Source organism: Myotis yumanensis, unplaced genomic scaffold, assembly GCF_028538775.1.
Source record: "Myotis yumanensis isolate MYYU_CA2020_CCGP unplaced genomic scaffold, mMyoYum1.0.hap1 SCAF_3, whole genome shotgun sequence".
NCBI classification, from domain to species: Eukaryota; Metazoa; Chordata; class Mammalia; order Chiroptera; family Vespertilionidae; genus Myotis; species Myotis yumanensis.
In genome coordinates, this window is record NW_027223754.1 from 143,079,360 (window position 1) to 143,091,114 (window position 11,755).

At 38.0% G+C, this 11,755-nt stretch overlaps 1 protein-coding gene across 1 annotated transcript; it reads right to left on the minus strand.

The window, feature by feature from the left end:
- Positions 1-7,728: 7,728 nt before the first annotated feature.
- On the minus strand, positions 7,729-10,259 carry ATXN7L3B (ataxin 7 like 3B). Its single transcript, XM_070409714.1, has one exon. The coding sequence runs from the start codon at positions 9,915-9,917 to the stop codon at positions 9,624-9,626; it is 294 nt and encodes a 97-aa protein (XP_070265815.1). The 5' UTR covers positions 9,918-10,259; the 3' UTR covers positions 7,729-9,623.
- Positions 10,260-11,755: the final 1,496 nt, after the last annotated feature.

Here is an 11,755-nt window from a genome sequence, read left to right on the forward strand (position 1 = left end):
CCCAAGTAAAAGGGTTATGCCAGTAATAAAGATCACCATTTAATGACTTTTCCTTTCAATAGCATCCAGAAATTTCCTGATAGAGAGGGAAGGGATATGTGGCTTTATATTAATAAGTGACATTTTTCTATCTATAGAGGCACAAAATGATAATTTTCCCAGAGTTTTAAACTTTCCATGTGAATGGTTCTAACACATCAGCTCCCTGAGAGGCCTTTCCCATCTCCATCCTCCTCTTACAACCCAACCCCCACTCTGACGAGTTTATCCTCGGTAACTAATTTAACTCTAGGTTCTCAGTTCACATATCACCTTCTAAGGAAAGCATTACTTTACTCCACTCACCACCCATTACCCTAACTAGGTTAATCTTACATATTTAGTTTCAGAACTGTGTAGTATTATTGCTATATCTATAACATAAACAGAAAGTAAGAGTTCTTAAAGAATGTTAACTTCCCAAATTTATTCTATTAAGTTAGAGTGAAGATTAAGGACAAATATCTGAGTACAATGCCTATGAACTTCCCTTATACTTTTGTGTTCTTCCTCATGCATTCAAGGTTTTTCATTAATGCAAGAAGTACCTTCTTCCTCCCTTGATTCTTGGTTATTCTGTTTCATTTAGCCTATATTCTTTTTTCTTTGCTTTTGCTACCAAATTCTTTCCTTACTTTTGTACTATCAGTTTTATAAGCTTCCCCAAAGAGCTATCTGGGAGACCCATATTTGTTTGTGTTTTAGGCTAAATCTCCCAAATTATCTATGGAAGGTCAATGTGTGATTTCTTGACTGATAATTTTTTTAATTTGAAATATAATTTTTTAAAAAGATGCAGCAGTAACATTTTTAAGAAAAGAAACATCCCAGCTGGTGTACTCAGTGGTTGAGCGTTGACCTATGAACCTGGAGGTCACTGTTCGATTCCCGGTCAGGGCACATGCCTGGGTTGCGGGCTCAATCCCCAGTGTGGAGCATGCAGGATGCAGCCGATCAGTGATTCTCTCTCATCATTGACGTTTCTCTCTCTCACTCCCTCTCCTTTTCTCTCTGAAATCAATAAAAATATTTTTTTTAAAAAGTAAGAAAAAAGAAGAAATAGCTATGCAGGTAAGGTAGTGCTTCCTTTGACAGTTATATGGATTGTAAAATTGACCCTGCAAGCTAAAATTAGAACACCCTACAAATCTGCCTTTTCACTTCCAGATGGAGAACACTGTTTTCAAAGTTTTAAACTGGGTCAAGTCCAGCCCCAAATCTCCATATCCTCCAATCAACCTACTAGGGACTTTAATTACATCTGTGAAATACCATCATAGCAGTATTTAGAATACTGTTTGATGGAATAGCCAGGGGACAAGAATCTCCAGACTATCTTTAGAATTCTGCCTACTGGACAGTTTGCACTTTCAGTATTTTGAAATATGTCTGACATATCCCTTAATGTCAAGTTTTCTGGAACCTTCACAGCCTCTGACACATCTTTATCCTTTTTGTCACAACCAGATTCCTCCTTTGTGTTGATGATTTCACTTTTATTAGGTTCTCTGGCTGCATATCTTGGGTCTCTAGAATGTTGGCAGTGTCACCATTCCCACAGTCAGCCATCTTCTAATCACATCCAATTGACTTTCAGTGTTATTACTTCTTTTTCTTTGTTGCACGTTTACTTTGCAATTATTTACTAAAAAAAAAAAGAACCTGGGTTTATTAATAGGAGGCAAGGAGGCAACACAAATACACACACTGCTGTCTGAACAACTAAGCAAAATCATTAACCAATAGATTGTGCTTAATGCTGGTTTTCTTTTTTCCATTTTAATTAAACTGGAAGTTTTAACTTTTAATTAAACCTGTACATTGAGTTTTTAATTTTATAGGCATACATTGTTTTATTTTCAGCTCTATTAATTTCATTTTCATAACTCGATCATCATTCTCTCCTGTATCTTGTTCATTTAAAATTCCATTTATTAACTTAAAGATTTAATTTATAGACATTATAATTTGCAACTAATAATTCTAGTTATGAGTGCTAATTTTGTAGAGTCAGCAGAAATAATAATCTACAGAGCTAGCACTCTTTTCTTATAAGTAGGATTATTAGAAGCAGAATAGGTGTGAGTGAAATCTTTAAAGCAATAGATGTTTCTTTTATTGCAAGCTTATATTTTCTGAAATGCCAAGGGACCCAAATTCTGTCAGGTAGCTAAAGAATAAAATATGATCTTGGACACATTATATAACTTTTAGGTAGAGGTTTGTCTGATTAGCAGGATAGAGTGACTATGTGAAAGCAAGGGAATGAGTACAAGTTCCCAAAAGAAATGATGATGATGGTATTATTTCACATCTGGCCATGGCAGGCTTTCTTTTTTGTTCTCTCTGCAGTCAGGAAGGTATCTGTCTTTCTGTCTGTCTCTCTCTCACTCTTTATTATTTTTTAAATCTTTACTGTTGAAAGTATCACATAAGTCCTCCTTTTCCCCCCACTAACCTCTCCCAGCCCACTCTAGTCCCCACTCCCCCAGGCCCTCACCACTCCTTTGTCTGTGTCCACGGGTTTTGCATATATGCATACATACAAGTTCATTGGTTGATCTCTTCCCATTCACCCTCCCCTGCCTTCCCTTTGAGGTTCAATAGTCTGTTCATGTCTCTTTTTATTCTACCCAGTCTTTCACTAAGGATGTAGATTACTTCAGGCATCTTGTATTTATATATAGTGTAAGGGTGTTAATTTTTGATCCAGGTTTAATCTTCCACACCCATCTGGACATTCTTGATATCTATGTTTCACGGTGCAGTCCCATTTTCTGTTTCCACTGCATCTCTGGTGCTCATTGTATGAATTTAGAAGGAAGAGCTGGCTATTTTCCTTACTTTCTTAGAAGGATAGCAAGACACTTAATAGTATCTTTGTTGCAATTTATTCAATATCTAGATGTTTTGCATCATCTTTTCCCAATCTCTAGAAGTAGAGGTCTAGTTCAAGGATTTTGGTGTACAGAATTTTTTTTATTACATATGCACATATTCCTTAAAAAATATAGCATTGGTTTGCATATTGTTAAACTTCAAATGAAAGGCAGCACATTAATCTTTTACTAAATATTTTATTTGTGCAGTTTAGTTATTTCCAATTCTGTATAGTAACTATTTGTATATTTTATATTGTTTTCAAATTTTTCTTATTACAAATAATGCCACAAAAAGTGGAAATATTAGGGGATCGGTTATACTTACCAACTTTAATAGATATTTCCAAATTGCTTTCTAAAATATTTTTATCAATTTACAGTCTACCAGCAATGTACAAGTTTTAGTTGCTCCATATAACAGTCAGATTTGGTATCATCACCTTTTTAAATTTTAACCATAATGAGTTATATTAATTGGTATTTCATTTGCTTTTAGTTTACATTCCTCTGAACCTGTTAACTTTTCACATCACTTTATGCCATTTGGATTTCTTCTATAAATGAGCAAGTCTTTTACTTGGTCCATTTGTCAACTGTATAGTTATTTTGTTAATAATCTTTTATCCATTATAAGAACTGCAACACTTCTACTCACAAGTATGTCATAGGGATTTGTTTTGTATTTCTAGTATGACAAAGCACAAAAAGTTTTAGTTTTATTTTAGTCCACTGTATCAATCTTATATTTTTGTTTGCTTCTACTTACTTAAGACATTTTCTCTTCCCTATAATTATAAACATATCCTACTTTCTTATAAAGGTTTGGTGTCTTACTTCTCCACAATGTCTTATATGCACATGAGGATTTTTGTGTCTAGTGTAGTTTTATTATTTATGGATAATCTATTTCAGAACAATATATAAGTCTATAATCCACTGACTATAATACCAATTTAGTTATATAGAATTAGGTTTTTCCAGCTAATTCCGAACTCTATTCTATTCCACTGTTCCTACACCAAAATCATACTATGTAAGATACATTTGTTTAAAAGATTTTTATTCTTGCACCTTGGTTTTTATATAAATCTTAAAATTAGCTTGTTAAGTTTCATAAAAATGTCTACTAGTATTTATTAAGATACTTCCAATTCATATACTTGGATAATTTTGAGCTTTCGATCCATGAATATCCTATCATTCTCCATTTATTTGGGTTTTCTCTAATAAACCAGAAGAAAATTTTATAATTTTCTCCATCTATCTTACACCTCTCTTACTATCACTCATAGAATCACTATGATTTTTGTAGATTTACATTAAAAATATTTTAAAATTTTTATTAGATTATGGATATTAATCTTATATCCAGCAACTTCACTGCATTCGATCAGTCTGTTCAGATTCTAGAAAATTATCCAATTAATTATCCAATCTGAGAATATGAGAATTTTGTTTCTTCCATTCCTGATTTAAAGGGAATGTCTCCAGGTATTTACTATTAAGCATTGCAACTGTATGTAGTATTCAATGTATAGCCCTAGTTTCTATATTAAATAACTACTTTCTAAATCAACAATTGACATTCAATTTTAGAGTATTTTTCTGTATCTATTAAGATTTTCAGTTTTACCCTAATCATGATGTGACTTTCTGAGTCAAATTCTTCCTTTCCTGGGATGAATTTGGCTTCTTGATGTTTTTGACATTTTTAAGGGATCTGGTTTGATAGCATCTTCAATTTTTTTAAAAAATCTATCTTCCTAATACATGTAAGCTTGTGTTTGGTTTTTTTCTGCTGTACTGTCTGTAAAATTCTAAGTGTCCAGTATTTGTGTGTGTGTATTGGGGTAGAGATGAGATGAGTTGGCTTTTAAGTTGTAGATGTATTAAGTTAATTTAAAAATACAAATTCCTTTTGTCACTTTTGGTGAGTTATACTTTTTATTTTCGATTTTTTTCAATGTTTTCAAACTCACTGCCTTAAAGTTTTCAATCTACTTTAGCCATAGCTTGTCTTTTTAAAAATTAGTCCTTTCATTTACTAGATGAAATTTCCTATTGCTTCAACAAAGAGCACAGGATAGAACCAGCATTCTGCTTTTGCTTCCAGTGTCTCTATTTTTATTTGTTGCTGGACATATTTTCTCATCTCTAAAATGAATTTAATATTTTCTTTACATACCCAATGAGGTTCAAGCAATATATGATTGAAAATGTTTTAAAAATGAAAAAGAAAAATCCACAGATTTACAGGTTTATCTGCAATATCTTTTTAAATAAGTGTATCACTTGTAACAAATGTTTTCCTCCAAAGCATTATGAGCATCTTTTGGGACAAGAATGAGAATCAGAGCTTGGGCCTCCCACAGTAGTGTAAAACTTCCAGTCTGATGCTATCTCTAAATGATATGAGAAGAAGCAATTCACTAACCATGGCAATTATTTTAAAGACCAGTGTGAACGAAGTTTAATAAATTATAAATGTTGGATTTTAACAAAATATATCCTCTTCATTTCATAAAACACTTTAAAAAATAAACACTTTAAAGTACCTCAGATAGGTCCTAATGGAAGGCAACCTTACTAGCTTATCACTGTGCGCAAATAAAGCTCTTCCTGAACTCTTGAGAATAAGTAATTTTCTGTCTTTATCTTGTTAACATTAAGTAACCATTTATTAGGTTCCTGATCTCATGCTATGTGCTATTGCTAAAATGCAGTAGGGAGTGAAACATAGGAAATTAAAAGGTATATAATACTGTTTTTTTCTTTTTAAGAAAAAAAAGTTAGAAAACATGAAAAGGAATAATTTTAGATGTCTTACCGTGAATTTAGGAAGGCACTGAGGTCTTGTAAATATCTCATTTCAAAAAGCTAACTAGGTTAGTATTAAACATATTAATTCCGATCTAAACATACAAAATAAGATCCAAAAGTATTTGCTGTGGCTGCATTTGAATGTTGTGACTCAAAACCATGTTATATGCCCAGAAGGCTCCCTATTTTGAGACAATTTTCCCTCTAAATTTCTATAATAACTTTTACTTATCTAACAACGTTATTTCCAATTTTGGACTGTTTCTTTAATGAACTACAACATTTAGCAACCAAGTGATTTTTATCAGTACTAAGAATTAATTAATATGCACAACTTGTGTGGAAGTACTCCAACTCTGGATTAGGAAATGGAATAAAAAATTCAAAATTATTCTAAAAACAAAGTGAAAAACATAAAAAGTTGGGGTAAAATATTAAGTATTTGGAAAAAATTACCTTTACAAAGGTAAGCTCATGTTTTCCTATGAATCACTTGCTTTTGTAGAGCAGGACATTAGCTTGAAGTGGTGGTGAAATGTATATATTTAAGACACCTTGAGTTTCATTTAAATTGAATCATCTTTCACATTGGACTTTTGGTGACAGGTTGGACTATATTAATTTTACCACACTCTTACCTCATATAAAAAAGGGCAGATTCTATAAAGTCTGTTTCTTTCACGGGATGTTGCAGAAAGTAAATTTGCAGAACTAGATGGAAAAACAAAGTTAGTGTTCCTCTATCTATTCTGATAAAACTCCCAATCAGGAAAAAGTGATTAAGGTTCAAAAGCAATTAAACATTTATTTTACTATCAATACCTGAAAAACATGTAGTTGTAAAGGATTAACATACAAAGGCCAAATAAAGTCATTTTTTTAAATTTTATTATTACTATTTACCAATGGGGAGATGCAATTTATTTACACCAGCAGCCATAGGGGCAAGGGGAATACACAGCAATCTATGTAGGATAAACTACTTTGCAAAAATAAGAATCTCCAAAACAAAGGACAGAGGTGAATTTCACTACACTTCCCCAATGATCCCAGCATGCGATAATGCCAGGTAATGGCCCCTGGGCATGCAGTGATAGGAAATAATGTATGGAAGAATAAGCCACAAACCACAGAACTTTTGTAAAGAACCCCTTCCCCCCATACACACACACACACACACACACACACACACACAGACACATAATAGAATTACAGGGTGATCAATACATTTAATTGAAGAGGAAAGGATAAGAATTTTGCTGTTAGAGGGAAGATAGGTAAGGAAAGGGAGAGTTCCTAATCACTGTCAACTATATGGTAGGGCGCATTACCTCCACCAAAATGAAAGGAGTTAGGTTTGTTCTAGCCCACTTCATACCCATCCAGGGCCGGGCGACTGCCCTGATAGTGGGCCAAAAAACAAAACCAAGTGAGAGATAATATGAACTTGCCACTTCATCCTCTAACCAGGAGAAAAGGCCAGTACGAAAATGGTAATGTCACCATCTGAGCTCCCTCTCTGATGGAAGAGTGGACAATGGCATTACCATCAGCCGTTTCCCAGACATTATCTGGAAGTAGGCCAGAGTCTCACTTAAACCTCCTTTACTTCTATATCTCCTTAGAAGATGTCTATAAAAAGTCAAGGGCAGATTACCCAAAATTATTTTAGCTCTTGCCAAAGTTTGACTTTTTAAAAAGTAATCATAATTCTTGGATTAAAGACCAATCCGTAACTAGGCCCCGACCCTGACCAGGACAACTCTAGGGGGAGAATGCATTAATCCCCAATCTTGAGCCCCTATTACTATTGTTTCCTAAATCTTCTAGAGCATGTAACCCAAATCAGTCCACACAGTCCAAATAATTCCTTCTAGAATAAGAAAGGATACATGCATAGCCAGGGTTAGAGAAAATGGATCAGGACCCACTCCATCCATGTGTTTGTCTCTAGCCTTTACTGTTCTTCTGCTTATCCAAGTAGAAGTGGGAAGCTATAACTCCTCATGAAATAAGACACAACAGGAAGGCATATTAGCAAGGCAGTCCTAGAGGAGAAAGACTTGGGGATCACATTGCCTTTCATATACAAACAATTACGTTTTTTTCCCCCACCCTAATCCCAACAGAGGGAGCCATAGATTCTTCTGAGTCTCCCACAAAAACAAGGGGAAAAACTTAAAAGAAGCCAAGGAAAATGAAACTGGTTAGGTTTCAGAAGCAGGAGCATCAAGGAATGAATTGAAACTGGTCATTGTAAAATCAAGGTGGCAGGCAGCACCTGGAATCATGAGCTGCACCAGATAGGCAGTGGAGCAAGGAAAAGGAGGAAGATGGGGCCAAGCCGGACAGATGAGGCTGGGCCCCTTACTGGGGCACAGAATGAGGTAAGAAAATATTTCAAATAAAGCAGCACCTGCTCACCTTGGGGCTCCCTCCCCTCTACACTTCATAACCCTCAATCAGGGAATAAAGTGGAGGGTAGTTTTGATATGTGGCTCACACTTTCTATCTTCCCCTTCCCCTTTCCCTGAAGCCAAGGAATTTCTGGGGGCCCTTCCCTGACTTTCAACAACAAAAAACAGCTCCTGTATTCAAGGTCCAAAGAAGACCAACTGAAAAGGGCTGCCCTTTGTCAGGGGCAGAGGTGGTGACAGTCTAGAGGTACCACAGCAGAGCTCTGTAACTGCACACCCCAAGGAACAGGGGCATTCAATTCGATACTGCACAGGCAGATGGGAGAAAACCCAGTCCTGCTCCTTGGCTCCGAACACTAACCCATTCACATTATTGAGGGCTGCTGGAAGAGGTCCACTCTGGGCTCAGCTTTCAAAGCACAGCCTCCTGCGCAGCCATGATGCTCCTCTATAGTTTAGGCCTGCCCCTCGGGTAGAAGGCAGGTAGTGACCTAGCACAGTGACCAAGTCAGACCCATGGACTGGCTATGTAACCATAACTCGAGAGTAAGAAAATGACCGCCCCACCAAACTGTTGTCCACAGAATAATATCTCCAGATATGAATCTTGCTGTTTTGAGAGATCATGCATAGTTGCAGAGGCCCCTGCTACCTCCCCAAGGGACCATAACCAAGTCCTCAACCTGCCTGAATAACCAAGTAGTCCATCTGCTAAGCCTATGCCACCACACGGGATGCCGCCAAGAGGGCTCTCTTCCACAAAAGGCTAGCCCTTGTCCCCAAGTCCACTGAAGTCACTGTAAATGCTGGACCTTCGGGAAATTGGTGACTTGACCTTTTCTTCTTGTCGGAGCCAAGACCACAGAGTTTCCCCTACCAGATTCAGCTGGAAATTCTTTTTCTCGGTTTCCCCAAATTGGAATTGTTAATATCCAGATCTCATACTTGACTTTCATTTTGTCTTGAAGAAGCCCAAAACAGAGGCTCAGAGATCAGAGGAGCAGTCCACTGAGGCCCAACGAGAAAGGCCTGGCCATCAGTTATGTCCAAAGTGTCCGTTACTGAAGAAGCCCTTGACAGCGGGCAAACCGGGAGGATGAGGAACCAAAGGATCTTGTACGCTGGGCACACAGCGGCTCACCTGTGCGCCAGGGGGCAGTCCAGGAATCTTGTGCACTTCCGGGTGTGTTTGGAGATGAACCTCGCATTGCACGGTGCAAGAGGCACAGCTCCTCCTGCCCAGGGTTTCAAAAACTGATCCCAGGTCAATATACTTGGGAAAGAATCCGAATTTTTAAATTCTCCACTTTGGGGTTTTAAAGGCTAGAATCTTCAATGGGAATTGGGACTTTTGTCTGATTATTATTTTCTTCCCCCCGCCCCCTACTTAGCTACCTAACTTCTCCGACCACAGGACCGGTCTATGTTACTGTCCTGGTCACACTCAGGCTCGCTCACATCGCAGCTACTGGAATTCCGGAGGCGAGCGCTGCAGCTGCGGTTCGGGCCCGTTCCCAGGCTCCCCGGGAAGGGAGCAGAGCGGGAGGCGGCACGCTCCTTTCTCCTCCACGGGCTGAAGGCCAAAATCCTTCACGCTCCCCGTGTCCGCGAACTCCAGGTAGAAGTAGCCGCACTTGACTGCCCGGTGCACCTCAAAGCAGAAGCCCAAACAAGAATCCTCTATCAGGTCTACGTATATCTCCTGAGCGATGGCCTCCAGCTTGTTAGTATCCAGGTTGGCCAACGAAATCTCCTCCATTTTAACCTGTAAACGACCGTGGAGAGGGCGCTCGGAGCGGTACTCACAGCAGCTCGGGCGGCAGCAGCGCGTCGGGCTCCGCGGGCCGCGCCTAGGCCTAGAGGCCTCTCCGGGCCGATCTGCAGGCGGCGAGGCGGGGTGTCCGCGGCCGCAGGCAGGGAACCAGCAGCCGGCGAGCCCGCGGTCGGCGGCCACCGCCCCGGAACCCCAAGTCTTTCGTGTCTCTGGGCGTCCCCCGCGGCCTGGGGCTTTCAGCTCCAGCCGACCCCAGACTCACCGCCAAACCGTCTCCCAGCGCTTCACCCAGCCGCCTGGGCCTCTTCCGCTCCTGGCTCCGTGTTTAGCCCCGCCTCCCAGCTTCCGCTCTAAGTGCGCCTGCGCACCGGCTCCGGGCAGACTCGCGGTGCGTCTGCGCAGCTGCCTGGGAGGACTTGGCGTTTAGGAAGAGGGTGGGACGGACTGAAATGCAAATGTTAAATCTAATCGTAAAAAGATTACAGGGATGCTGTTTTTGTTATTTAGTTGTGGATTTAAACAGTCGCTAATAACTCAGCGCCCATGCTTAGTTGATTTCCTTATGAAAAAGGAAATAAAATAATTATGTGTATATTTGTGGTGTGATCCGAAATAGTTTTAGGAGCAGTTCTCCAGTAAGTTTGAAAATTTAACTTGTTAAATTAACTTGTAATCATGTACGGTACTGCGCAGTTGTCATTTAAATCCACTAGATGGTGCAAGGAAACAAATTACAGTATAGTTTATATCTTTTTTTTTTTAACGAAAAACAAGGCACTAAAGATAAAATTAATATATATTGATCACAGGAACCTAAGGCATTTATCTTATTTTAAGACCATTAAGTCAATGTGATTATAAATAGATCATCAAATACATCTCTAAAGTAATTCAAAGAGAAAATTGTATGTATATTCTCTATTGAAGAGAGGAAACCTGAAATATGTTAAATATACTCTGAGATAAAAGAAGTTTCCTAAAATTGTGCATTATGAATTGTTAGAACTAGAGTCACTCTACTGGGTTTAAATTCAATATCTGCTGAAACCGGTTTGGCTCAGTGGATAGAGTGTCGGGCACGTATGCTGGTTGCGGGCACATCCCCAGTAGGAGCTGTGCAGGAGGCAGCTGGTTGATGTTTCTCTCTCATTGATGTTTCTAACTCTCTATCCCTCTCCCTTCCTCTCTGTAAAAAAATCAGTAAAAATATATTTAAAAAAAAATTCAATATCCAACAATTAACAGTTCTTGTTTCCTCATCTAAATAAAGCTAGTCCCTATTTTATGGTTAAGATTAAGTGACATTTAAAAAAATCTTTTATGAGAGTTCCTTACATTCAGTAATCGGCAGCTATTTTAATCATATTAGTTGGGACTTGAATATATTATAAGAAAACCACAGTATTTCTTTTATTTTGAGCTGTGTTTTTTGGCCCTCACCACCACCACTGTGAAATAGAACATCCTCTTATACCTTTAAATTATTTTTTAAAAAATAACTTTAATCGCAGAAAGAAAAAAACATTTTAATGTATGTATTTGTATCTGTCTGATTCTTTAATTTCCCTCCAGAATAAAGGAAGGTATAGACATGGACACAGACAGATACAAATAAATTTTTTCTAACATGTATGTTCATCAGAACACTCTTAAATAAATTTAGAATTTATTCTTTTAAAGAATGTATTCTTTTATGATTCGGTAGGTCTGGAGTGAGTAGGGCTTGGGTTTCTGCATTTCTAATGTACTTTGCTGCTGCTGGTTTATGGACTACACTTTCAGTAACAAGGAATTAAAAGGGATTGTAGTAGGCAATTGCTCCT